The 28,000-nt window shown below is 54.6% G+C and overlaps 1 protein-coding gene across 8 annotated transcripts; it reads left to right on the forward strand.

Moving 5' to 3' along the window:
* Nucleotides 1-1,010: 1,010 nt before the first annotated feature.
* LOC141975503 (inositol 1,4,5-triphosphate receptor associated 1-like) lies at nucleotides 1,011-27,927 on the forward strand. Of its 8 annotated transcripts, XM_074935895.1 has the most exons (18): nucleotides 1,011-1,288; nucleotides 5,866-6,048; nucleotides 8,832-8,962; nucleotides 14,489-14,600; nucleotides 15,989-16,041; nucleotides 17,014-17,091; nucleotides 17,461-17,536; nucleotides 19,477-19,552; nucleotides 20,615-20,642; nucleotides 22,134-22,274; nucleotides 23,232-23,363; nucleotides 24,202-24,349; nucleotides 25,171-25,220; nucleotides 25,874-25,924; nucleotides 26,371-26,453; nucleotides 26,583-26,720; nucleotides 26,937-27,050; nucleotides 27,669-27,927. In XM_074935895.1, exons 5-18 carry the CDS (start codon nucleotides 16,036-16,038, stop codon nucleotides 27,826-27,828), a joined length of 1,281 nt encoding a protein of 426 aa, XP_074791996.1. In that variant the 5' UTR covers nucleotides 1,011-1,288; nucleotides 5,866-6,048; nucleotides 8,832-8,962; nucleotides 14,489-14,600; nucleotides 15,989-16,035; the 3' UTR covers nucleotides 27,829-27,927. The 8 variants fall into 8 exon arrangements, with proteins under 8 accessions (XP_074791996.1, XP_074791997.1, XP_074791995.1 ...); XM_074935896.1 differs by lacking the exon at nucleotides 5,866-6,048; XM_074935894.1 differs by lacking the exon at nucleotides 1,011-1,288 and having other exon boundaries at nucleotides 5,634-6,048.
* The last annotated feature ends 73 nt before the right edge of the window (nucleotides 27,928-28,000 follow it).

Raw genomic sequence — 28,000 nt, forward strand, 5'->3', positions numbered from 1 at the left:
AGCAGGATGTACAGCACCATGCTGACAGAGGGAGGAGGTACCAGCTCTGCCATTCTCTCCTGCTGATATACAGACAATTCCTTTATTTTAAAAGGACAGACGTCAGATCCTGCTTAGTAACGTTTACTCCAGTCTCCTGGAGCCAAAAGAGTATGCCTTCTCGTAAGAGTTGTGATAGCTTCAAAAATCCTTTAGTGGCTTCAATGGGTAGCTAGTGGCCTGAGCTGAGCACTGACATCCTATGAGCTTTCAATGCTCAAAAAAAATATGGCAAGAGCAGCAGTCAGCTGTCTCCCATGGTGACTTGGGGATTATCTTTCGGCATGGTAAAAGGCTGGCGCAGGGTTCAGTCATTACCTTGACAGTTAACCTAGTGTGTCACTGCCTACTATTCCCATAGGGCTTTTGAGTTGATAGCCTAGAAAAAGGATATAGGACTACAGCTGTGTGGCGGTGGGCTGTGATCCTGTCTTCTCACCAAAGGGTTAAAGGTATTGGCTCCGTTATTCTGGCCAAACTTCGGTTTGGGTGTTTACATTCTGTCTACCTCAAGTCCCCCTTCGTTTTAGACAGTACTGGTCACTTCCTGCTCCCAACTGTTAAAACAGCGGCCCTGTTCCACCCTGGCCGTGGCTGCGTTTCAGTGGCAAGTACTCGCTCAGGTATGGTTTATGCCCCTGTGCCTCGGGTTCAGGTTTTGTGTCAGAATTATGTGGCGTCTGCAGTCATGGGAAATCGGGTGGCGCTTAGCTGTTTTGGGGAAGTTTGAGCTGAGATTTTGTTCAGGCCTGAAATTCCAAGCAAGAGCAAAGAGAATGGGTACGTTTCCTATGGCTCTGCTAGGAACCTTCTTAATCCTGAAATTCTCTCTCCTCCTGGCTGCTTGTTTTACGGGGGCTGTTGCTGAAGGTATGATGGCTAATAGATAGTTGCCAGCTGGGGAATTTGAGGGCCACGATAAGGTGCATTGGCTTGTTTCTTGCTTGTTGCTGAGCCATGCCCTCTGCACAGACCTAACCAATCATGCCTGCAGCATCAGCAGCCACTGTCGTCTGAGCAGCTTGCTTTGCAAGCAAAGGACTGGATAATCCCCCATCATCACAGTTATTCCTGTTTGCAAGCAGGCTAAGGAAGCTTTGAAGGGAGCCTGGGAAGATGTGACCGTAGCAGGCTGCATCAGTTAAGGGGGTGGTAGATCTCGCAGCGGAGCTCGAGGCGTGTAAACCCAGAATCCAGAGAAAGCGGCTGCTGCTCATGCCTGAGGGAGCCTGTGGAAGTCTTCTATCAGGTTATTACTGTCTCTGTTAATGATGCTTAGCTGGAATGTGTGTCTGCATGGGGTGCTTTAATGCTTTCGTTTGGGGCAGGCTCCATTATGTCTAGATTTAAAACAAGCTTTAAAGGGAAATCTTTATTACTGGACCCAAGGCACTGAGAGAGCAGAGTACAGAGGCTTGGTCTATAAGGTCTCAACCAGCCAGCCGGGCTGGTACTGATCAAGTGGGAACATCTCTTGTTCATTTCAATGCTGGGCTTTGTAAATCCTCAGAGGCAGCTAGAGCAAATGCCCCCTTCGTGCCCACGCCACACTGATTACTAGATTGTAAGTGCTTGGGGACAGGGTTTGTCTTTGTGTTTGATGCACCTTCTAGGTGCTGCAAAAATAACATTTGACCCTTCCAGCAGGACCGGGCCAGCAGTTCAGCTCATGGATGGAGCATGGTACTGGGGAGTTCATGGCCTGCTTTAGCTCTGCTTTAACAGGCATACAATTAAAAAAGCAGTTGATGTGCATTAACCTGGGCCCTCCCCTTTTGGCTTCTTGCTCACAACTAGGGTCCCCCTATACGAACAGTGTGGGTAAGGCCTGATCCAACAACCTTAATAGCAAAGATGCTGTCTCCGGGGGATGGACTGCATGGAACTGAAACCCCCTGAGGGGTTTGCTCAGGAGTCAGTGGATGTTTGGTCTTTCTTGCCCTCCAATATGGAGGTGTCTCTGCACCCCTGTGGTACTGGGGTGTGTGGGGAGGCAGGCTCTCATGCCAGGTCCCTTTGCTGCTCTGAGGGGAGCCGGGGTGGGGGGATGGAAAGGAGGCTGTCTCTACTCTCAGCTGGAGGAGAGAAGCTCTGAACCACTGCAGTGAGTATCCTATCTTGTGTTTGTGGCAGTTATCCATGCAAATGTCTGATCTGGCCAAAGTGGTCTACAGTGGCAATGAGTTCCACAGGTTCCACAACACTGGACATCGAAGAAAAAGTCAGTCTACAGGAGGGTGTCCCATTTACTTTCCCTAAACCATCTATTTTATATATTTCGGTCATGTCCCCTCTTTTCCATCTTTGAAACGCCTGACCCTTCAGTTAAATCTCTCGATCCTGGTGTATCTGTCATAGTTGTTACCCTTAGCTGACCTCCTCTTTCTGTTGAATTCTTTAAGATTATCTATTTACTTGTTGCTCTTCCTTCACATTGGATCATGAAAACAAGCCCTTCTCACTTTCGTGCCCTAGTATGTACTCCTTTGGTTGCAACTCCTAAGGAAGCAAATATTTAAGTTTTTTTATGTAAATTAAAATTGTACTAGACAATTTTTTTGCTAAATCTTACCTTTTGTGTCTAACCTATCTCACTGTGTTGCTAATGGATTAGAGAAGACAGAGTTCAGTGGAGAGGGAGCCAGATGGGTGGTCTGGACTCCTGGGTTCTGTTCTCTAGTTTTGTTACTGACTCCTCAGTAATTGACTTGATCTCTCTCTTTACTGCCATTTCTCCATTTTAAAGTGGGGATAATGATATTGACCAACCTTTGGAAAGAGCTTTAAAACAGCCAGGCACTAGATTTTAAAGATGGATGTTTAATGTCCATGTATAGAAGCCAACTGGAAAATGCGGAGAGCTACAGGTAAAAAGCACTACACAGGTGTTAAAGTATTCATAAAGAGTTATGCTGCTCTATTTTATTGCTTATCAACAGCACCTGTGACTTGGCTTCTGCCTATTGCAGATCTTGGGATTCTAACTCAGGTACTTACTTGGTTCCCCTCACCCTAATGCCTGAGCATCTTTCCTGTATTTGTCCTCACAACATGCCTGTGAGGGAGGGCTGGGCTATTTCCATTGTACACAGTGGGAGCTGAGGCACGCAGAGACTAAGTGACTTGCCTAAGGTTGCCAGCGGTTGGTTGTAAGGCAGGGACTTGAACCGAGGTCTTCCAAACCACTAGGCCATCTTTCCTCTCACCCACTTGTCTAATAATGCACTTCAGTCCTGAGCTGCAGACCCCTTCCCCTGCTTGCTATTCCGTGCCCATGCTAGTGCCCTAACCCGTGGATGATCTGGCATCTGTCAGATGTTTCCTGCCTTGCCTCCAGTTTCTCCAAAAACTTGATGATGAAGGAGTGCTGTACGGAGAGGTTCAATATTGCAAGGGCTTATGTCCTGGGAGATGACTTGCATTTTCTTTCTTGGGGCTGGGTTGCTCTCTGAACTGTATAGTGGACTAATGCAGAGTTGGTGTGACCCTAAGGCATCAACATGAAAAGAAAGGAGAGAGAGAGAGAGAGAACAGGGAGAGGGTGGGGAGAAATCTTGCTTTCAATAAAGACTTCAGAGTATGAAAAGAAGGGGGTGAAACTTGAGAATTATGCCTTGCAAAATGTCCAGGCAAGATCTCAGTCCACCCACAGTAATTATACTTAGCTCTCATATAGCTCTGCTCAGCTCTCAAACATCTCAAAAATGTTTACTAATTGTGATGAACCCTCATTATCGATCACAAACCCTCCTAAGCTTTTATTACTAATTACTAGTATTACTGTACCCCGGGTGGCCCCCAGTGATGACCAGTGCCCAGCTGTGCTAGGTGCCATACGGACAATCCAAACCTGGAAGGGTTAACAGGCCTTTAGAAGGCCATGATCTTGCAGATAAGTCAATGGGCCTATTTCCAGTGCATAAGAGTAGGTCTTTTTATGATTAGGGCCTTAAGAACATTTCTGGGGTTACTTCCTCTAAGAATTCAGTATGTTCTGGCAGTCCTGCTTTTCTGGGTGGGGTATGTGGCGTTTAAGCAGTAACCTCCCTCACCCCAATCCTCGGGGGATGTTTTGAAACCTTAATCTAGGTCTGAACATCGAGGTTGTTTTGGAAGCCTGATCCAAATTTTGCGCCTCGAGCCAATCTGAAGTGTCTTAACCGGCAGGCAGCTTCTGGGGCATGGAGAGCACGTGGTAAGCGTGTAGGTAGAAGATACAGGGAATTGTGGAGAGGAGTTGGAGGACTGTTTAAATGGAAGCCCAGCTACCTGGGCTGTTGCTGCCTCCCCATTGCAAAGTGGGCAGGTAGGGATGTGGGCACAGCTCAGCAAGCTCTCTGCCCCGCTGCCAAGCACACCAGCATGGGTTCAGTGCATGCCTACGTGTACCTGTGAGGGTTCTCAGTGTGGCTGTCTGGCAATAACACACCAAGCCTACTGTACTATTTGCAGGGCTGGGACAGGTGGGTCTAGGCCTGTCCAAAAGTAAAGGCCCAGTCCCTCAACTAAAGAGGTAGGAACTGCCAAGTCCAGGCCGCAGTTGAGTACTGGGGACAACGAAGGATAATGAGTGAGGTCCAGAGGTTAAAAATCAGGGAACCAGAGGGGGACACTGAACAGGGGACCCCAGGCAGTGCCCACTGCCGCTCAAAGGCGTCTAGGGAGTCAGGGGACGCCACAGAGGAACTCAGCCTGGAGGTGTGATCCAATGGGGGAACAGACACAGGTCCCACAGCTGCAGAGCACCCTCTGTCCTCCGTCGTCGTCCTCCTGCAGTGCTGGATGGATGTCTTGACCAGCCGAGAAGATCCCACGACTTCGTGAGGCCGGGGCTGGGGTGTGCCTAGATCAGGAGGTGCAGCCAGAACCTCAGTGAGCGTTTCCAGAGGAGCCGGAAGAGGGGGCCAAGCCTACTGTGTGGACACACCCTCCAAACAGCGTGATCTTTCTGCATACTTCTTGGCTGGTCATCCGGGGAGCCGTTGGCCTGTTCCTCCCCCTGCAGCAGCACCAGGAGGGTTGAGTGTTACAGGCCTAGGAGTTCAGTAGCAAGTCTCAGAAAGGGCGGAGTTGCTACTCCCCTTGGGCCGGGAGGCTTGGGTGACTGTGTGCTCTAGGGCTGTATCTGCCCTGAGACTGCACAGGTCTCTCTCTCCTGCCTGGGGGCAGCTGCTCCTCTTTAGCTCCTAAGGCCATCCACCAGACTGCAGCTTTAATCTTATTAAGGGAACAAGCTGCTTTGTGGGCTGCAATGGGATTTGATCAGTTGGGGCAGCTGCATTACGCTGCTGGCAAGAGAGTGGGGGGTTACAGGGAGGGCAGGTGCAGTGCTAGGGGAAATGAAATCTGGGGCCTGTGGTGGCAGGGGATGGGGCGAAATGGGGGGGCGGGGTGCACTAGGCCTGCTGCATTGCTTTGCTGGGGACAGCTGGGTTTACTGTACAGTGGGGGCAGTAGTGGTGCAATGCTGGGGGGGGGGAAGATATGGGGTTACTATGGAGACAGCTGCAGTATAAACATCTTGACTCCTGCTAATGAAATCCTTGGGAGACAAATGTCCAGTTTTCTGGAGACAGCAGCTGGCTTCCCTCACCATTTCTATGCTGGGTCGGTACCACGGTTTCCCCCGCGACCCGGCAATAGTGACTCACCTTCCCAGGTGCGGAGCTTCCCCGCTCTCCCCTTCCAAGTGCCACGGGCAAGAAGCCCTTTCCTGAAGGGGTTTGAGCTCTGCTGGCAAACGGCTGGAAGGAGCCGAAAGCATCGCAAACGCGCAGTGTTTACAAGGCGGCGATGCAGCTTATAAACAAGGGGCTTCTTTAGCAGCTGGGAGCAGTGAAAGCACATTCCGAGGAGAGCAAGCCTGAGATCAGCTTCTTGGAGCGGCCTGGCCCGACTGGGAGACGTCTTGCTCTGCCCCGAGCAGAAACAGCATCTGCACGAATGCTTAATCCTTGACCGCATTAGAGCAGGCTCCAAGCACGAATGCATCCTCGCGGCCCCTGGGAGGTAGGTCCGTCTCGTTATCCAGATGGGGGGAAATGAGGCACAGAGACTAAGGGATTTACCCAAGGCCACAGAGACAATCGCTGGCAGAGCCACTGGGCCGTCATTCTCGGTAGCAAGCAGAACAGCACTGAGTCCGCTGGGTGCGGCGGGAGGAGAGCTCAAGGAGGTGGAGGAGTGGTCCAGTTGGCGTTATCCTGCCTGAGCCCCCCTCGCCCCCACCTGCCTGCTGCCCGGAGTCCCCTTGTCTTGATACAGTGCCATAGAATGATATGGCACCAAACGCTTGGCCCCAGAAAATGACCATACCTTGTCCTGCTCCAGCGTCTTCTGTGGGAAGATTGCAAAGTGCCTTAATTAACTAAGATTCACGTCAGTCCTGTGAGGCAGGGCAAGTGTATATTTTAGATTGTAAGTTCCTTAGGGCAGGGACTGGTACTGACTATATGGCACCTAGCACAATGGGCCCTGGCTTGGTTGTTACCTAAACATTTCTACCGGGGGCAAGTGTTACATCTGGGGAAACAGGCCCACAGAGGGGAAGTGACTTGCTCAGGTCTCCTGAGTCCCATCTCATCCCAGCGCTTGATCCCCCTACTCACCCTCCCCTGTAACGAACGCTAGCCGGGATGAGAGAAGTTAGAGGCAAAGGTGTCAGGAGGAGTTTGCAGCTGAGCTTTGAAACAAGATGGACCACTGAGGTGACCGAGGGAAACAGGGAGGTCGCAGGCTGCATGGCAGGAGCTGCAGGGGAGGAAGGTCTCTCCCTGGTGGTGGAGAGGAGTGAGCTGGGATCAGATGACGCCAAGACTGGCTCATACACAACGAGAGAGACCTGGTGGTGCAGGGGAACAGGGGCCACTTGAGAGCGTGAGGGTGACAATGTTGCGTTTCTTTCTGTTTGAGACTCGGAGGAGTTCGATTCCTTGTGGTGGGAGCAAAGGGCTAGCAGCAGACCTGGGTTTGATCCCTGTCTCTGCCACTGACTTAGAAAGGAAGTGACTTGTCTAGGGTCATGTATTGTGTGCCTCAGTTTCCCCAGTTGTCAGAAATGGATCAGTTGGCTCCCTCCTGGGGTGAGGGTGGGGGGAGCATTGTCAGGCTTAGTTCATTAGTCTGCCAAGTGATTGGAGATCAGTAGGTGGAAGGGGCTAGAGGGCTGTTAGCTTGCCTAGCGCCCTGCCTGCCCCCTGCCCTGGGCTTGTGGGCTTGACAGGGGAGGGGCAGCGTGGCGGTGAGCTTTGTGTATATAACTGAGAAAAAGCCAGGCTGTGGGAAGGGAGCAGCAGTAAACAGATGCTCCCACAGCAGAAGAATGTCCCACTGGGCACAGCGCTGCAGCGGGAGGGAGCTCTCCCGGGGCCCACCGTCTCCACTGCCTGCTTCTCCAAAGCCCTGTTCTAGGGGACGGTCACTCCTCCCCGAGCCAAAGACCTGCTCGAAGGTAGGCGAGGAGGGGAGGCTGGGCGCAGGGCTCTGGGTGGGGGCATACTTGGAGGCAGGGGGTCATCTACCGTGCACACCCAGGGCCTGCCTTGAGGCTCCAGGCTTCTAGGGTGTCTCTTACAGGGCAGCTCCCAGGGGGCACCCCAAAGCTCAGGCCTTCTCCGGCCTCTATGCTGGCAACAAGGGGCAGGGCTGGGCTTGGGCCCCTTCAGAGTGCCAGCTCTCTCAGGCTGGCCCCCCCCCTTCCCTGCAGGGTTTATCCATGAGGGAGGTGGAGTGGCTCAGTGCGCCAAGGCCGGGCAGGGGAGGGATCTGGCATGTAGCCCTGGAGGAGCCTGCCCTGGGTGTGCCAGCGCTCTGCCCCAGGGTGCAGGGGAGCCGGCAGGGGGAATGGCGGGGCCAGGGACGGCCTTAGAAGAGACCCTGACAGGCCACATCAGGGTACAGGCAGCTCTGGACTGGGGCAAGCGGGCTCAGAGGAATGTTTGGTCCCCAGCGCTGGGAAGGGATGGTGACAGCGGCCGTTGGAAGAGTTGGGGTCCTCACCCAGGCTGCCCTGTATGTCCCCCTGGCAACAGAGACCACAGGAAGCAGGGGTAACGGGCATCGGCAGAGCAAGCCAGGAGGGCAGAGAGCTGCTCACTCCCCAGCGGGTCCAAAGAGGATCTGTAGGGCGCTAACCACAAGAGAGGCCCAGAGGGGGCCTGGGGTCTGTGGGTTAGCACGAGGAGGGCAGAGTTGCAGGTGTGGTGTGAAATGGGGTGTCTGTCACAGACTCCCAGGGCCATAGAGATGCTACAGATCACAGTGCATTGCCCCCACAGGTTTGTGGGGTGCCCCCCTGAAATGACATGTGAGGCCTTCGTCCATAGCCCCATCAGCCTTGACGGAGGTGGGGGTGCCTGTGTGTCTGACTGGGTTGTGGAGGCTGCTCAAAAGGGCCCTGTGTAACCCCCATTAGGGGAGTGTGGTTCCTTACCCTGCCGCTGCTTCCGGCTGATGGATGTAGCTCTCTAGCTCCAGCAGGAGGAACCGTTTGGAGGTGACTCCTGACCCGTCCCTCCCCTCCATCAGCTGCCCACGCCAAGGCTGGCTGGGGCTGAATTGAGTTCTTGGTCTGGCCCTGAGATCACACTGGGGTTCTTCAGTGAGGGGACGGCAGGACGAACCCAGATTCCCTGTCTCTCTGGGGTAAGGGGGAACCCCTCCTAAAGGAACCCCCAGATCAGCACATTCCCTGCCTGCTTGTTCTGTTTCAGACGCTGACTTCTTCCCAGACGAAGAATTCTGCTGCCTGTCCGTGGTGTTGGTACCCCTCTGACTGTCTCTTTCACCCGTAGGGCTGCGCAGCACCCGATGAGCTCCAGAGAGCGCTGTCATCCCTCTGCAGCACTCCTTCTCTTTCTCTGTCTTTAGCTTCCCACCTCACTCCACTGACAGATCCCCGGCAGGCTGGAGTTCAGGAATCAAGGTAGGGTCACCCCACAAAATATACATATTGATCCATCTGGGAGGCTCCCACAGGTAAGTACCCAGGGAGGTACTTGGTAGTCACTGAACTGATTGATAGATATTGGGAGGAGAGATTTAGGTCTTACAGATGTATTAGCCTTTGCCTCGGTTTCCCCAGCTGTAAAATGGGGATAATGATACTGACCTTTGTAAAGCACTTTGAGATCTACTAATGAAACGTGCTCGATAAGAGCTGGGTATTATTTATTAGGTTGGAAGCTCTTTGGGGCGGGACCATCTATCTGTTCTGTGTCTATACAGCACCTTGCACCAAAAGATCCTGGGCCACGACTGGGGCTCATAGGTGCTACCACAATGCAAATAGTAAGAATAGGCAATTTGCACATTTCTGATCATCATACTCCACTGTACCAGCTTTGCTCGTCTCATACTCTACCATATGAGTTTGGCTTGTCTTGCTGTTTCTAGATTGTCACTCATCTAGAAATCGCCTGCTCTCTGGCCTTCTCTGCTCTAGGGACACTTTCCCAGCACTAACACTAGCTCTGCCCCTCTTAAGAGCATTGGGCTGCCTGGCCTAGGCTGGCTGCTGGCTTTTAAGATCTGTCGGGCTGGACCCTGGAGGGTCTGATCTCTCTCCTGTTGTTATCAATAACCATCTTTCCGCTAACTTCAGTGGGAACTGGACTGGGGGACAGTGGTGCTTCAAACACTGGTGGGCGGTCGGCGCTAGGGATCCCAGTGTTGCTAATACCACAGAGCTGAACCGGTGTTAGCATCAGCGAGGAATTGTTGCACAGACGAGGTTTTGGTCCTTCCGAATCCTGGGCACAACTGGCCTGAGGGCATATGGCTTGTATGCAAGTCACTGTGTAACATACCATTACACTGTCCTGCCTTGACTGTTAGATTGACATGGGCTTTTTTATTTCCTTTTTCAATCTTTAAACCATTATGAAACAGATTTCCTTAAATCACATACCCAAGCTATACCTTATAAAGAGGCTTGGTGGAATTCAATTTTTTATATAATTTCAATGGATAATGTCTATTTATTTTAAAGCATTTTTTCTGATTTTTAAACCTTCACAATTGTGGGAAACTATGGGGTTGGGTGGATCAGGTAATAATTTAATGACTGTAGATGTTGCAATTCAATAAGTGAAAGCTTTATAACTGTAAAAACAACAAATTGTCAACATCCCATGTCAAAATATACAAGTTCAGTATCCTTAAATCAAACTCCACGTTTTCAAGCGGTATTTTTCTTTCTTTCCTATCTGTACATTTTGATTTTTCATGGAAATATTTTGTAGTCGGTTGTGTGTAGGGTGAAATTGATGTTTACTGACAATTTACTGATAAAGCTACTCCTTCCAAGCCTTATAAAACATACACCAGAAATCTCACTTATTTATTCTAACAGTGGGAGAATGCTCAGCAATATGCAATACTCACAGATCACATCTTTCCAGAATATACAACAATCCTATTCACAAACCATTCTGCTCTGCACCAGGCACCCTCCCCACCCCAGCCCTGAGGATCTAGTTGCAGAATTGGGGCCTTGAGGCTGTTTGACATCAGTAGGACGACTCATGTTGATGATGTTTAAAGTGGGGCCCTAGTGGAGAATAATGATACTTGGCACTTGCCGAGCATCGTTCATCTGGAAAGGGAACGTTACAAAGCAGGTCAGGGTCATTAGCCCCATTTTACAGACGGGGAAACTGAGGCACAGAAGTTTCACGTATTCGTTCATTATTAAACCCAAGTAGTAGCTTCCATCCATAGTTCACAAAGTTCTTTCCGAAGATGATTAAGTGGCTTCATATAAAGAGCCATAGCCCTATAATGAAAGCAGTAACCTAGTTACGAAGGAAACAATACCAACCGTAATCTGATAAATACGGGGTCTGTATCTTCTTACATGTCCCTGGATGTCCTCGTGTGCCAATGCTTCCTTCCTTTAATCCTCTCTAATACTGAAGTGGCAGAGTCCTTTATCCAACTCTTGTTGCATAAATCCTGGCTGCTGACAACTGGGATTCCCATACATCTCCTCTGCTGTATTGTATGCATGATTTAAACCCACTTGTTGGGATTAAATTAACCCCAAAGCTCCCTGGTGTTCTTGCATCAACCCAATATTGTTTGAGGGAAATGCTGCAGTGGTTTCCTGTGGGATTTTCAGTCCTGCTCAAGGAGTGCCAGACCCCATCCAGATGCCTGGAGCTGGCCTGCCCAGTACTGCTAGCTCTGCCTGCCACACCTGGATGAGCTGTGGGGTTTAATTGGATTTCAGAACCAGCTGGGTATGGAGGAGTGGGGTTCCCCTGTAAAGGGCAGTAGGAAGTTGCAGAGGGAGGGGGAAGCTCGGGAGGCTGTGGGGAGACTTCAGAGTGAGAGAGGCTCCTGCAGGGAAAACCCTGAAACCAGGGGAGTTGCTCTAGGTGGGAATGGCTGGGAGTAGCCTGCTCGGGCAGAAAGGACCTGAACCTGACAGGAGTTTGGGACGGTGCACATCTTATGGCTGGAGGGGAGATTTTTATGTTTAATTTAGAGCTGTAAGTTACTAAACAAGACCCTACGGAGGGCTGTTGTTCCATGCCAATACTTTGCCACTGATCCCATGACTAAATGTCCCTAATAGCCTTTGAAAGCCTAAGGGTCTGTCTACACTGCAGTCCCAGGGTGTGATTGCAGCTTGTGGTATAGATGTACTTGAGCTGGTTTTAATTTAGCGATCTCTGGTGCCAGGGCAGCGAAGCAGCGGTAGGATGGGCTTCAGGGTGGGCTGTCCAACCCCTCCCAGAACTGTGGGGCATTCTAGGGCGGCTAGCCCACACTAACGCCCATGTTGCCAGGGCTTACTCTGCTCTGGTACCTGAGCTAGCGAGGTTAAAGGTCGACGTGAGCTGCAGCCACACCCCATGATTGCAGTTTACCCATAGTCTTAGAAATACATGGCTGGAAGGGACCTCGAGACGCCGTCTAGTCCAGCCCGCTGCGCCGAAGTAGGACCAAGTACATGTAAACGTATCCTTTGCAAGCTACGTCCGCTCATTCTCCTGTACCTGCTAGGTCACGGACACCTTCAAAGAGCTCTAATAGGTTAGTGAGACACGATTTTCCTTTGCAGGAGCCTTGTTGGTTAGATCCTAGATCAGGCTCTTCCAGATGTTTTCTTAGTCTATTTTTAATGATTGTTTTGGCCAGTTGTGCCCCTCTGACTGCCTGCCCCCATGATGCTGTAGTCCTCCAGGTGTACCATGTTCCTCTCCCGAACAATCCTATGCCCATCACACTGGCTTATTTGTTTCTGCAACATTTTAACAAAACAAAGCGCTGATGTAAACCCTCAGCTGCTTCAGCGGGATGATATAGCTGCAGGGAAAGTTATTAACGATAATACTATTAAATACTAATAAAATACCAAGAAGACCCTTGGCTCCCTTCTGTACAATACAGATTAACTCTTTCCTCACCAAATCTTACTACCTGTCTATACCGACTCATTTACCTCCATATATACTTATCTATCTCCATCTTTTTCTCTCTCCCCATCAGTCTAGCCAACCATCCACGGATTCCCTCTTTTGTTCATCAGTATATCTATCCACTCCTCTTCATATATACTCATTGAATGTTTCTACCCTGTGCCCATCCTTGGGGTATCTGGGCTCCTGCTGCATTTCCAGCTCACTGCAGAATGTGCCGTTTTTATTGCCAGTGCCAGGAAATGCGTCTGTCCGTGAGACCCACTTCGGGGTAAACTGCTTCGCTTTCCCCTTTGTCACGGGAAAAGGGTGGGTGCAAAGTCACCAGCTGTAGTGGCTGCTTGGAAAACACATGTGCTGGGCTCAGATGTTCATTTTGGAGCTGGATCCTTGAGGGTGGCTGGCAAGGGGATGCAGCGCCTGTTCCCTCTGCAATGGCCGTTTGAATCCAGCCCAGGTTCGCGCAGAGAAAGTTGTTCCCACGTGATGGGGGCTTGGTGTCATGAGTCAGGTGAGCCTCAGTTCCCAGTAGACGGGTCCATGCTGCCAAACCCACCACCGCGGGGGCACTCATTCCTCCCCTTGTTGACTATCTCAGCTGCTGGGGTGGTCCCAGAGACTGAGCTCCTTTCCCATCTCAAGGGAAAGGGTCTCTCCTAGCCCTGATTAAGGCATAGGGGCAGAGGTGCATTAGGAGCTTGCCTGGTCACAGGCCAGGCTGTCCATATTGTGGACAGACAGAGGAAGCAGGGCTGTCAGCCTGCCACCTTTCTGTCTGCACCAGATCTGCTGATTTAAAAAAAAAAAAAAAATCCTCCAATTAAAGCTTTATGATTAAGCTGGAGCCATAAAGTAGACAGAACAGTAGGTACCTGGAACACGCACAAGTGCCTTCTATCAGATGAATCAAAGCCATTAATCCTCTCATCCCCTCTGTAAGAGCAATATCATTACCCCACCCTCATGGGGAAACTGAGGCACACAGAGGGTAAGCACCTGAAGAAGGCCACAGTTTAAAGGAGCCCAAATTATGCATGGTTGGTGGGGTCTCTAGGACTTTTTCTGGGTAGAGTCTCTGAGGCAGGTGGCTGGCTGGTGATTTCAGCAGAGGAGTTAAACAGCAGGATGGTGAGAATGGAGCCACCGAGAGAAACTCTGGCGTCAGAGCAGCGCAGAAATCTCCCTCGTCTCTTTCCCTGCTATGTCAGTAATGAATTCCTCCCTGAGGAACAGTGTGAAGCCAAACAGCAAAGCAACAGCATCCTGAATTCAAACATCCCCTACCCCCTCGTTCCCCACTGGCGACTCCATGCTAAGCAAAGGAGTGGGGAGTCATTGCTGGGTGAGAAACAGCTTTTAAAATAGCACATTTGAGAGGCTTTTTCCCTTCTGTATACAGCAGAGATGTAGCTCTTGTGTAGGTGCCGTGTGTCCATAGATCTCAAAGTACCGTACAAAGGAAGGCAGCAACATAGTCCCCTTTGTAAAGGGGGAAACTGAGGCACAGAGAGGGCTGTGGCTTGCCCCACGTCATGCACTAGTTGGTGGGATGCAATCCAGGAGCCTGGACATGGAGCTGCTCTGTTGACCAGGTTATTGGGAGGTTTACTGTCTGCATAGGTTGGTTATGTTTATAGGGGTCTGTCTGGAAAAACAAGCAGGCAGGAGAAAGCCACCCCTCAGCAAACGGCTGAGGATTTTTAAGGGACAAGGGCAGAGCCAGTGGCTCTGGTGACTCAGGCTTGATCTCCTGCTGGGCCTGTCTGAGCGCAGGGGAGGGGGCGTTGTCCAGAAGTGTCAAAGCCCAGGAACAGTGGGGTGGGGGATAACACTCTAGCAGGGCTTAAAAGGGGCACGCGCTCTCAAGAGAGGTGTTATGGAACCAAACTGAGCTGCAGGCACCTGCTGCAGGTTTCTGAAGATGTCAGGCCTGCCCCGGTTGCCCCGGTAAGCCGTTGGGTAAGACAGACCTGCACACAGCCTGTCATTCTAAAATTCTCTAACTGCTTTGTTTCTACTGCTAGGGTAAGCAATACTTGGGTTTGAGGAGGCTGCCTGGTCACTCCGATCTCTGCTGATCCGCCAGACTCCTGAAGAGAAGAACGGCAGGTGCTTGAATCCATTTGGACCTGCAGGGTACGTGTGGTTGTTACGCAGGGTGCTATAGCCCAGGATCCAGCCTCGGAGTGGGAAAACCCGGGAGAGGTAAAGGCACGAAGCCTGACCCGTGAGGGGGTACACTCAGTGGGGTCACCCACTCCTTGCCTGAGCCAGGAATAAAACCTGGGAGACCCCGGCTCTACCTGCTAGGCGTCACCCTCTGCCACGGCCAGTTTTCGAATCTGTTCCCTGCTCCAACCACTAAACACCCGTGGTTTGATGAGACTCTGCACTGGGTCTGAACGTACCCATGCGAGAGCTTCCTTTGAGCGAAACGCCTTTTGGTACCTTTTGTCCTTCTCTCGCTGATGACGAGGGATGGGTGGGTAAGGCAAGGCAGCATGGTATGTGTATTACCCCCCCCCCCCCGATTGTCTATTACACCCGGTTGGCAGCCTCGCAATGGCAGTACCTGTGTGTGTGTGTGAGAGAGAGAGACTCTCTCCTGTGTGTTTGAACATCAGTCTGCACTCTTAAGGAAAAGAAATGGCTTGTTATCAACTCCAGTGGTGAAGCACTGGAATGCGTTACCGAGGGAGGTGGTGGAATCTCCTTCCTTTGAGGTTTTTAAGGGCAGGCTTGACAAAGCCCTGGCTGGGATGACTTAGTTGGGGATTGGTCCTGCGTTGAGCAGGGGGTGGGACTAGATACCTCCTGAGGTCCCTTCCAAGCCTGATATTCTGTGATTCCTTTGGGCTCCTTGCCCCAGGGCAGTGAGGTCTATGCCTAGGAAATAAGAACATGCCTGGGGGGAGATGCCTGCAGTGTGGCAGTTTTCCCATCAGATGGCACTCTTGCTCCATCGTCAGCTGCGTTGTTTTCATGCCTCCTGGAAGGACGCTGGCGCTTAAGTAGCCAGGGGATGCTAGGTCCGTTTGGCAGCTGGGTGAAAAGCGATGAATGCGAATGTCGCCGTGGGCCGGTGACTCATTCCTTTTTGGAAATGGCTTTGGAGAGCGTCTCTGTGCCTAGCTCACCGGGGAGGGAGAGGTCATAAGCAAGGAGTCTGCAGCATTGGTTGGCTTGCACCTGCTGCAGCAGGCGTGAAAGGGTGACATCGAAAGGGTAAGGACCGCGGCGCACATGCCAGGCGAATGGTGTCAGCGGAGTGGGCTGGAGAGGGGCTAGCCTCAGGCTTGCCGAGAGGTGGAGGATCCAGGAGGACTTCCTCTCCCTGCCACCACCCCGATGGCATAGCGCTGCGGAATTGGGTTCACGATGGGGATGCCTTCTGCCTGCCTCTGTGCTGTGGGTCAAGCCCATGGAAGGGCAGCTGTGGGGAGAATCCATCACTGGCCCTTTAAGGGCTTCTTGCTGCTGGTGGAGTGTCTTGCTCGTTAACCTGGACTCCCCCTTCCTTTCAGTGAAGAGCAACTGAGGCAGCAGCTGGCCAGACTTGCGCTACCTTCACATGCAGGTAATGGGTTAGCGGCAGGGGCAGGAGGGGTTTGCAGCCTGTGCTGGGGAGAAGCAGAGAGCTGTTATGGTTTTCCAGGGCAACTCCTGCCATATCCCACTGGTTCTGCCAAGCATGAGCTGCCCCCGCATTCGGGGTGCCTCCAGGCTCAGTAGGAGGCTGGTCGGCACAGATCCAGTGACCTGCCATGCCCTTGGTTTTGGCAGGCTGGGTGTTTAACCCAGAAGGACGTTTGGGCCCCTCTGTGCTCCCCAGAAGTGCCCTAACCCGTTCCCATTGGCCCCATTCAGCCGTTTTCAGTGACTCTGCCCTTGTCAGCAGTAGTTCACATCTCTCCTCCCCAGTAGGGGGCACTGTAGTGCATCAGCTTTGCCTTGCCAACAGTGGGCACTCCAGGTGGTTCATCTCTGCTCTCGCCAGCAGGGGGCAGTATAGTTGGCTTGTTCACCAGAGATTTTAATCCCAATGGCATCTGAATAGCCTAAAACCAGTTTAGAGTATGTATAGTGACGTTTGTCTCCGAGTTGGACCTGAATTTGGGAGGAGTGTGGGGGCTTAATTTCCTTCCCCCCTTCCACGGTCAGGTCGGCCACTTGGTGCAATTTGAGGTGTGTGCCTCCCAGCCACTAGGTCACCATGGGGCCCATGATGAGCTGGGTTAACTCCCATCGCTTGCTCTGTCTCATAACACCAATCAATAACCATTTTAATAATGCACCAACTCTGGATTTCTCCAGCCACCTTTGCCTCAAAGGATCCCAAAGCACAGGGGTGTTTATTTCTGTACGGGGATTTATTTATTTCTCCACCGGCAACGTGAAGCCTGCGCATTACTGAGGGCTTTTCATTGCCTGGCTGGTTTCTGGTGTTGGGTTTAGTAGGAAATGCGCCACGTGTGTTTCTCGGCTCTACCCCGGGATAGAGGTGAACTCCTTCACGTTCTCATGGGCCTGGCTCCTGCCTTCTCTCTAGGAACAAATGAGCCATTCCCAGGAAGGCTCTGGAAGGTTTTCGGCTGCGAGAAGGCAGAGCACAGAGCATACGGATGAGGTGAGAGGGTGGTGGTGGGGTGTGAACCCTCCCCCCACCACGGAAGGGATTTCACTCACCTACCTAATGCGTGCTCCCCTGCCCCCATGGACTTTAGGGCCAAATCCTGCTCCCATTAGAACAGATGCAGAATGGAATCCCTCCCCTATGTGGGAACCCAGGAGGTCCGCTGACCCGCTCCCTCCAGCACCGCCTCCTGGGAGTGGAGTAGCTGGCAGCGCCCCTCAGCTGTGTGCCCCTCACATGGACCTCTGAGATGTGGCCTTGCTGCCCCAGCTTGTTCGCTTACAGCCTCCCCTGCCATTGTGGGGCAGGAGGCCAGGTTACTCCTTGGCCCGTCGTGTTAACTGGTGTTTTTCTGCTCCCCAGGAGCAAGGCCAGGTGGATGGTGCTGGGAGAAGGGAGCTGAGCGTGCAGTTTAGGGACAGCGGTGAGAGTGATGAAGGTTGGTGAGTGAGTCTCTGTCTTTGCTGCTGCCATTCCCCTCCCCTTGCAGAGCCCTGTCTCCTTTCCATCCTTTCATCTCCCTCCTTGATCCTTTTTCTCCCCTCTGCCTTCTGATCTCTCCCATCCTTTCCCCCTTCACTCTTTTTCTCTTTCCTTTCTCCCTCCCCATTTCCTGGGCCATTGGGTCCCATTCCTTTCCATGCCCTGCAGAGCTTTGGGGGTGCCAATGGGGCAGGTACCCGTGAGCTGCAGGCTGCCGGGAACGCCCGCTGCACTGGGCTGTGGCGTGAAGGGTCTGAACTTGATTGCACACTGGCTAGGAAGGAATGTAACCCGGCCTGGACCCTCTCCCCTCAGTCAGACATTCCCCCCCACCTCCCTCTTTAAGGCAGGGGGTGGATTAATCCACAGCTCCCACCCAGCGAAGGACCACCCTCTTCCCAATAACTCTCCCTTTCGCCCACCCAGTTATCTTTGCTGGGAGCAGATGCGGGTGCTTAAAGGTGTCTCTTGGGCCATGGATTGAACCCCTCCGAGCCAGAAGAGCGGGTTGAGTTTCCAAGGTGCCCCTGGCCTCACCCCATCATCCATGGTGCTTTTGACCAAGCTACCTGCCTGGATTCTTGAATCCCTTCCTTGGGGGTCAATCCTGCCAGGCCTTTGTTGTTTTCTCCCTGGGTCCCCTCTGGTTCATGCGTACGTTCGCACGTGAAGGAAAATCCTCTCACGCAGCGTTTCCAAGCGTGGTGGGACCCGAAGTTGCGTCATCAGAGGCTCTCTGCACCCTGGTCCAGAGCCAGGCCTTTGCGTCCAGTGTCTGATATAGCATGATCCTAACTGGATTAGGATTAGCACCGGCAGAGCCTCATTGGGTGGGATAATCTTTGGGTAAGAAGAGACCAGATGTGGGAGGGGCCACGCAGGGGGAACTTGGAGTCCAGATAAAGATTGGGAAAGGATTCTCACACTTAGGGATAGTTCAGTGAGGAGAAGGGGCTACACACCCAACCGCCAGCATCCCTTCTCCTTCCCCCACAATGGGGCCATCCCCCAGATCCAGGAAGCCCCCTGGACCCAGAGTGAGGGAGGTGGGATCGGTTGGGTGGAGGATCTGGTTGCCTTGAAGAAAAGCGGGGAATGGACTATAGAAGAGAGTCGGAGGAGAGGAGCCTCGACAAGCTTTGGAGGGGGTATTACTTGTCTGAACGGGGCATCCTGGGGTTGGGGCCCGTCTTTGTGTGGGAGCGAACATGCACCTTGGTCCTCGGAGCTCTTGGCTGTGACATCTCACCAGCTGTTAGCCAGCGGCCGGGCCATTGAGGGGTAGAAGCCCAGTGTGACTCTCGCCAAGGGAGGGTGGGACCTGTCCCAGTGATGCGAACGGATGGGCCCTTCTCTATCCGCCACTGTGTAATTTGCTACCTGGGGCTGCTTTGCAGTCTAGGATACTTCCCTGGCCTCCGTTACCATGGCATCCCCACTGAGGCAGGGCTTTTGTCCCCTGCCGTTACCACGGCATTGGAGCGCCTCCCTCTTTATTGTATTTATCCCGCGGTGGGGCGGGGCAGGCCTGTTATCCCCCTCGTACAGATCAGGGAACTGATGCACCGAGAGGCTAAATGACAAACCCAGGGCCACACAGGGAATCTGGTAGAGCAGGGAACTGAACCGGGGTCTCTTGAGTCCCAGACCAGTGCCCAAACTACTGTGGTCCTTTACCCAGCATCCAGGGTAGGCTGGTCCAGCCTGCGCCAAAGCCCTGGCTGCTGCGGTCTCACTACTCCAGCACCTAAGCTCTGGTCACCTCCCCTGATTGCAGCGTGCACGGACACTGAGTGAACCTGAGAAGCAGCCTGGCCCCATGGAGACCGCCAGGGGGTTACTGTTTCTCCTCCTCTCGGGCTCTCTGGGTTAACTGTGGCCCTTTTTCCTCCCCAGATCCTGACCCTCCCAAGGACCCGCTGCTGAACTCTCTGCCTGAGCTCTCGGTGCTGGAGCGGCTGGGCCTGCACAGGTAGGACTCCTGCCCTTCCTCCTCCTCTGGGGTTAAACTCTGTGTGTGCCCAAGATGCTGGAAGGTTTCAAGCTTTAGGTGAGCTGGTTGCTGGGTGGGCCTTGCGCAGGCAGCCATAAGAATAGCCAAGGTGGCAATGGGGTACAGAGCCTTTCACCTCTGGGTTGCTGGTTCAAATCCCGTGCAGGGGCCCCCTTCTCCTCCCGCAGCAGATGGGAGGTGCTCATAGCCTGCAGGAGGCAGAATCAGGCCCCGGGTTGGCAATGACTGGGCAGTCCCCATTTCCGGGCAGGTTGGCCCCAGGGCGAGATGTTTCCCAGCAGACAGGTTGCCACGATGGGCATCAATTGCAGGAGGTGGCTGACTGGTCTGTTTCACGGCCACTTCACAGGGTTTTCGACTTGTTCTAGCTGGAATGAAACCCAAACCTTTGGAGTCCTCTTGCGGAGTCCTTGTGCGGGGGGCGAGGTGCGTCCGCATCAGTCATTCTACAGCCTGCTGGATACGGCCCTGGCCTCGGACCAGGGAGCCCAGTTCAGGTCCCTGCTGTGCCTGATTGAGTGCTTCCCAGATGACTCCAAATCAGGCAGAGCTGGATTGTGAACGTGGCCTTGCAGGCTGGGGCCCTTACAGCCCGGCTACATTGTCAACCACTCTCTGTTCCTCTTTCCCAGCCCCCAAAAACCTTCCCGAGGACACACAACCGATGCATCCTGAACCACACCCTGAACCACACCCAGCCCCCCGAGCGTGGTTCCTGAACCACACCCAGCCCCCCGAGCGTGGTTCCTGAACCACACCCAGCCCCCCTGAGCGTGCCCGGTTCTACTCACTCGGGCTGCACTAGACTCTCCCGGGACACGGGGTGCACAGGGCTCATTGGCAAACCGTGTCCCAGAGGAAAAGGGCACTTCTGGGAATTGCTCTCTACCTGCTGGGCACCGCCAGGCCATGGGCGCTGGCTGCAACCAGGCTGGCTGGGTGCTAGGACGTAAATTCTGAGTGGTACACGTCGCTAAGTCACCCGCGTCACTGATGGCCACGTATGCTCTTCCTTTGCAGAGTGGCTTTGACCGAGCAGGACGTGGAGGTAAGCTCTGCCCATCAGCCATGGCAATGAGAGACCGATGCACTCGAGAACTGTCCCCTCTAGCTGCGTGTACGGGCTTTCATCACCCAGGCTGCCTCGTGCATCTCCCCCTCCAACCCAGACACTGGGATGCATTCTCACTGAGGCCAATGGCGACAGTGAATGGGTTAAACCAGGGTCCCCGTGTGCAGCAAGAAATATGGTTACAGCCTGGAACAGCCCCCTTGGGTCAGTGCCAGCATTTGGGACATCAGGCCACTGGCCAGAGTGGAGCTGAGGCATAGCCATGCTCACCTCTAGGTCACAGGTTAAATCCAGCAGTGACCAGAATTGGTTATTATGGCCATTTGAAGGCTGTTGGGGTTGCCCTGCCCCAAGAAACCCATTTTTTGCAGGCTCACCAATTCACAATCTCAGTAGAGACCCCAAGGATTGAATGGTCTGTATTTTACAGATGGGGAAAGTGAGGCACAAGAGGGGAAGCAACCTGCCCAGGGTCCCAGAGCCTAGAGTTCCTGATTCACGGTCCTGGGCCAAAACCACAAGCTCATTCTTCCTCCTTTCATTCGTACCTGAATTCCCCTAGCCATTTCAACCACATACAGAAATGCTCCGCTTCCCCTCCTCCAAACAGTGGCACTGACGCACACATTTAAACGACTGCTGTGTTCCAGCCCAGAGGTGGCTGCATTTTAGTCCTAAATGAAGTGATCCTTCTGTGCACATGTACAGTACTTGGTAATTCTATCAAGTGCTCTGAGCCTCGCAAAAGGCCCCACTAAATCAGTAGATGAGGATGATGGCTGTCCCCTGAGTGCCAGGGCGGACTGGGGCTTTGTTTCTCAGTTGGCAGCTGCTCAGATTTCAGTTAATGAGGATGATTGGGTCTCTGGCTTGTGCTCTCTGCAGGGGAGGAGCTGCCAGCCTCCAGCAGGGCTTCCAGCACTCAGCTGCTAGCTCAGCAAAATGCCACTTTGTTGATCCAGTTTAGGCAAAGACCTCCTCTCCCCCAGTTAGACCCTGAAGACCACCCTTCCTGCAATGCTGTGTGCGCAGTCCCGCTGGGGTAGCTGCACTGATGTGCCGGTTAAAGGTCCCCATTCTCCTCTCCCATTACCCCAGTGTAAACCCACCGGTGTGACTGCAGTCAGGCGCACGTAGAACAGAGGGGGGCTGTGCAAACAGCTCCCAGCACTTCCCGTTGCCTGCTTGAACAGAGCAGGAGGGGTGAGCGCTGAGGGGTGGGGTGGTGCTGGAGCTGTCCAGGATGGGGCGGTGGGATTGAGGGACTGGCTGAGGTGAAATGGGAGATGTGGCTTCCCCTGGCTCTACCAAAGGAATCCAGCCAAACCTATTCCTTCCCCTGTGCCCAGAAACACCTGCCCCGCTGCACCCTTAGTGCCCCGCTCCTGGCCACATACGGTGTCCCTGTCCTTTGTGGACGTGGATCAGAGATGACCTCTGACCCCTGCCCCATTCTCCCCTCTGCAGGCAGCGTTCACGCACTTGGCACTGGCCTTCCGCTGCGACATCTTCACCCTGCGGCGACGGGTGCAGGTGGAGGAGCGGGCGCGGGACGTGGCGGAGGAGAACATTCAGCAGGAGCTGGAGGAGTGCCGGGCAGCGCTGCAGGTCAGTGAGGCCAGGTTTGGGGCGCCTTGCTGGGGAGGGTGATCCTGGCTGTGCGTGCCCCATGGATGCCCGGGGCTCGATTTCGATCTGATCCCAGCCCTGTTGGCCAGTCTCCCAAGTGGGGAGCAGGCGAGGTCACTCATGTTGCCCCGCAGGTGCCGATGATGCAGATTCTCTTGGCAGGTTTAAGGCTCCCCCGGGGGGGGGGGCGCGTTTCTTTCTCTGGGAGAGGTGCTGACTCTTGCATGGCCGTCACTGTCACGCCCTGCGCGCCGGATCGCCCCGGCTTCGGATGTGGCCGCTGGCACGTTCCAGGGCACAGGGAGTCCTCTCCGGCTTGGGGAGTTGGCTGGCTCGTGGCACTGGCAATGGGATCCCGAGCCTTTCGCTTCAAGGCTGTTGGTTCGAATCCTGCCCCGCTGGGGCAGTCGCCCAAAGCCAAGTGCGGCTCACTGGCTCTTCGGCGGCCGGTGTGCAATTTAGCCTGTGGATCCCAGCTCAGTTCCTACTGGCGAGTTGTCCGCATCCTAGCACCTTCCTTCAGTGTTGGTAACTTCAGCAGAGAGGCTTGAACGCTTCCACCTGAGGATGTCCCGCCGGGGCGGGGGGCCAGGTTCTCAGCTGCTGTGAATCGAGCTTTCATTGCAGCTGTGGTGACTCCCGCTGGCCTCAGCAATGATCTGGCTCAGTGGCGGGAGCTGGTCCTGCTGCTGCCCGGGCTGTCCTGCTCCGTGGATAAGGAACGTGCCCAGGCTCTCCTCTGGCCGCATCCACCAGCGCTGGATGAACGGCTGGCCTGTTGGTGCGGAACTGGCTGGAACTGGGGTGTCCTAGCCCAGCTGGGGCATTTCCTGGGCTGAATTCTTTGCAGGCTGCTGCTATTATAGTCCAGCGAGGGAGGGGCCTGGTTCCTGTGCAGATCATGCAGAGCTGCTGCTGATTTCCCCCCCCCCACAGAGGCTGGGCCTGTCCTGCGTCGACCCTAAGTGCAAGGAGCTGGTCAGGCAGTTGCAGCTCAGCCTGACGGTGCTGGCGGGGTCCGTTGAGCGGGCGATGAGCGCGGCGGAGAAGCTAGGCGCCGTCCATCAGGTGGGTCTAGCAGCTTCAAGAGCCCAGGGTGGGAGGGTGTCCAGGCTGCTCCCCCAGCCCCATCGCTGGAGCGCGTGGTACAGGGGACTAATGCTGCATTGACCCTGGGGAGCAGGGAGGTTCATCGCAATGAAGCTAACCCAACACACTCCTGCTGAGCTCTACAGAACCTGCTCTCTTGGGCTGGCTTCATGGCCCCTGGCCCCCACCCTCCGCAGCTAGCTGGCAGATCTACCCCTGGGCTTGCTGGCATTAGTGACAGCTCCTCTCCTAGGCTGGCCAGCACAGGGGCAGATGCTAACCAGGTACCAGCTGGCCTGTTATCTCACATGCTCCTGCCCCAGCTCCCACCTCGCTTTGTCTTCCTGCTGCTCGCTCTTGGGTCCCAGATCCTCCTTGTGCCTGAGCCCAGCTGGCCAGGGCAATGGAATCCTGCCTTCCTCTGCCCCTGGCAGTGGGGGAAGCAGGAAGGGGCTAATCTGAACATCCGCTGGCCCACAGGAAACACTTGGGAGTCCTCAAGATGACGATGCAGCAGTGGATGTTCGCGTTCGAGGAGCTGGGGGTGGGGAGTGCCAAGGGGGAGGGAGCCCCCGGGAGGCCTTCGGGTTGTCTGAACAGCGCTGCTTTGGGCTCTGTTGGTTGGCTAATGGGTCTGCTCCCATTAAAGTCAGTGCCATTATCGGGCTCTGCGTGAGCTCCGACGCCATGGTGATGGGCCTGGTCTAAGAACCTGAATAGAACCAAAGGGGGTGGCAGTTGCCCGGGGAGGGGGCTCAGGCTTTGTAGCAGTGTCCCTGCCTGGCGGCCTGATCCCACTCCCCGCTCTCTGCCCCAGGAGGCGCGGATGAACCGGGCAGCAGAGGTGATGGTGCAGCATGTGGAGAACCTGAAGAGACATCACTTGCGGGAGCACACAGAGCTGGAGGAAATGAAGCGGCTGATCCAGCAGAACTCCCGCAACCGGCAGCTGGCTGAGAACAGGGGTGCGGTGGGCCCAGCAGCCCCAGGGGTGGGCATGGGTGGCGGGAAGGGAGCGTGGCATAATGGTTACATCTCGGGGCTGGGCGTCAGGATTCCTGGCTTCTGTTCCTGGCTCTGCCACTGACTCACTACGTGACCTTGGGCGGGTCACTTGGTCCCCAATGGCCTGTGTGACCCGAGTCCATTTCAGCCCAGGCAGGCACATGCTAGAGCCATTTGCTCCCACTCGCACCAGGAGTCCACCTGGTCCCTGGCATCCACGTGCCGCTGGTGACAGCTGTTGCCTGCAGTCACAGGGCCGGATGTCTAAACCACAGAAGGGCCCTATCAGAGGGGGCTAACCGTGACCTCCAGCCCTGAGTGCCTGCGAGTGCTCGGTCCTGGCCGCAGCGGGCAGCCAGGTAGCACCACTGGGACTGCAGCAGCATGCGGGGTCAGTGCTACAGGCCCCTTGGCCCAGAGGCAGGGGGTGCCATGCATCCGATGTCACCTTCTCCGCTTCCACTCCCCAGGCCCTTGTGTGGGAGGCTCTGGGATTTCCTGGCTGAGCAGCCCTTTGCCTTGCGAGTTACGGGGACTTCGACCATCCAACCAAATGGACCTTTGGGACAACAGCCTGCTCCGTCCACAGTGAGCTTCTCCGCTGGGCAAATTCCCCCAGAAGCCACTGGGGACACAGCAAGTCTACAGAGCTGAGGGGGCAGCAGGGCACTGAGCAGGCCTGGGTGGTTGGTATGCAGGTGGCAAGATGGAGCTAGTCACCCAAGGCGTGAGGAGCAATCAGGCCACCTCTGGAGCAACCCCCACCCCTTTGTCTCCTTAGATGACGGAGAGCAGAGACTGAAACTGCCCCTGATGCGAACGTTCCAGCAGGTAACGAGGGCGCCTGTCTCCCAGCCTCTGTCCCTGCCCACCGCTCCGTGGGCCCGTCTCGGGCAGGGCTGTCCAGCGCCAGTATCCAGAGCGAGAGGCAGAGACTTGGCTAAAAGGAGGTGGTTCTCTAGCAGCAGTTTGAACATAATATGCAGCAATTTCCCCTGCAGCTCGAGGTGACGGGCACTGGGCCAGGCCCAGCCTGGATGGCGGCCTCCACGGGTTAGTGTAGGGGGGTAGAGTGGGGTAGTTGCAAAGCCTTTCCTGAGGTGGTAGGTATGGGGGACCGTTGTGGGCCTCTGCCTGGCCTTTGATCTTCTCTTGAGGGTTGGGCAATCTTTGCCCTTGCAGCTGAAAATCCAAGGCCCACTGGTGGCCCCACAGTGAGCCCAGAGGAGGGTTGGCCTGGACCGACTCTTGCACCCACAGCGGCGGGGATGGTACGAGTGACATCCCACCCCCTCATCATGCAGCGCCACTCCTGCTGGCAAGCAGGGGGGAGTTAAGGGGAGGGGGACGGGGAGACAAGGATGGCAGGACCCTTGAGTGGGAACTGTGCCCTACGGGGGAGTTAGCGCCCACCTTCCATTTGGCTGCCCGGAGCAGAACGGGGGGATTCAGCACTAACCGAGCTTCCCCTCCCTCCATCCCAGGCGTCGGCACGTCGGAGAGTCAGCATCGCCGTCATTCCCAAACAGCTCACGGTAAGGAACCCCGCTGCACGCCGGCTGGGGCGAAACCGTGCATGGGATCGTGCCTGCTCACGTCATACCTACGGGTGCTGTCCCACCACGTGCCAGAGACGTGTTCCTCTTCCATCAGCCCACTGCACGCCTGCTCATGAATACTCGGACTGGACAAGCTCGCAGGCTCACTGCCACGTGCTGTCCCGCAGCCCACGCGCTCCTTCCTGGCGCCCCGCGTGCACACAAACACCTTCTGTGGCGGTGTCACATGCAGCCCCCACGCTCCTCCCCGACACTCCCCTGCGTACACGCGGACACCGGCTGCATCAGTACGTCCCGCTGCCGTGCGCTCCTGCCTGGCCACTCCCACCCGCCCCTCCTAGACACCCCTGTGCACGCACAGCTCTGGCTTCCTCTCCGGTTCTTTCGTTTCGCTCACGCTGTCCCTTGGGTTTTGTCTGCAGCCGCTTCCCAGCCCCGAAAGCGGGCGAGCGCCCGAGGGGGAGGCGGCCAAGGCGGCGTGGGAGAGCAGCCCTAGCACAGAGAGGTAACGTGTGACCATTAATAATAAATGTAAGGACGTGGGTGGGGGAGGGGGAGCAGAGCCCTCCACTCGCACACGGAAGGGCAGAGGCTGGTCAGCCCAGGGCGTCACTGGATCCCCTCTGGTCCGCAGGCGAACCTGCTGCCTCCAGGAGGACTCCGCCGATGGATACTTCATCCTACGCTCAGACTCCTCCAGCTCCTTGCACCAAAGCCAGCTGGAGGCAGACAGACTCGAGTATGAGGGCGACAGAGGCCGCTACGCAGAAGGGTAAGGGTGCATCAAGTGCTCCATCAGACCAGCTCCCTCCTGACCCCGCCCGATTGAGCTGTACCCCACACCTCAATGTGGTCTGGGCTTCAGTTTTCCTCTGAAGCACCTGATGTCAGTGGAGGCCAGAGAGGGGATCCTGCACTGGATGGACCACTGGCCTCTGAGGCTCAGGGGGCATTGGCAGTAACCATCCCTCCTGCGTTTCCTCCCCAGGAGCGAGCCGGAGCTGCGGAGAAGGGGAAGCACCGGCAAGCCCATGAAGGAGGAACCTGACGGGGCATCGGACAGCAGCGGGCTGACGGAGGAGCTGGAGCAGCTTAGTCTAACGTGAGCTAACGCCATCTCAGACCCACATAGCGCCCAGCCCCTCCCCTTGGACTCCAGAGCCCTTCCCCCATGACGTACTGTATACAGAGAAATTCCTGCATGTGCATCTGTGACCGCAGGAGACCCTTTACATTTCAAACATTTGTGTGGGGTGGGGTGGGGTGGAATTAAAGGGATGCAGATGACAGCCTGAAATCTAGTCAGTTTCAAAAGCAGAATTAAAAGCAGTGTCAGGTCCTGTCCTGGCCCCTCGATCCTTTTGACAATTGGGCCGTTGTACAGCTGCCTTGTCATATTCCTTCAAATCTTGCTCCCTTGGTGCCAAGACCCACACCAATTGCTAGGGCAATCAGCACACCTGACTTCATAGCAGGTTCTGTGCAGTTCAGAAGAACTGGTGAAAAGAACTTCCTCTATCATCTTTCATATATGGTAAGATTAGGTGTTACTTCTACATGAGTAGACAGACAGGATGTGGTCTATTTAAATAGCAGCTGAAAGTAACCCCTGCTTTTGTACCCTTTTGCCAGCTGCTTGGTGTTTTGGTGGGATGGGAGATGTGGGAAGTCTATTCTATCTGCTTTGGGATGATAAATGTCCTAATCTCATTCTTGGCAGGTCTACGGCATGTGGGAAAGAGACCCCCTGGCCTTGGGTCTTTCTGCCCCAGCATTATTGGCTTTTCCTGGGGCTGCTTTTCCTGGGGCTCTCATGTCTGGTTCTGATGCGGATTCTGGAGCTGCAGAAACAGCAGCCAGCACCAACCCCCAACTCCTAGCATGAGAGAGGAAGAAGATGCAGCCCGAGAGAGACAGCATGCCACCCTGGGCTTACTTTTAAAAATAAAATAATAAAAATAGGGGGGAAAGGGAGTTTGGATTTTTGGGGAAACACAAACCTCCCTCCTACAAGCTGCAGGGTGGCTCCAGGAGGCTTATTGATGTGAAAGG

Source organism: Natator depressus, chromosome 21, assembly GCF_965152275.1.
Source record: "Natator depressus isolate rNatDep1 chromosome 21, rNatDep2.hap1, whole genome shotgun sequence".
Lineage (NCBI taxonomy): Eukaryota > Metazoa > Chordata > Testudines > Cheloniidae > Natator > Natator depressus.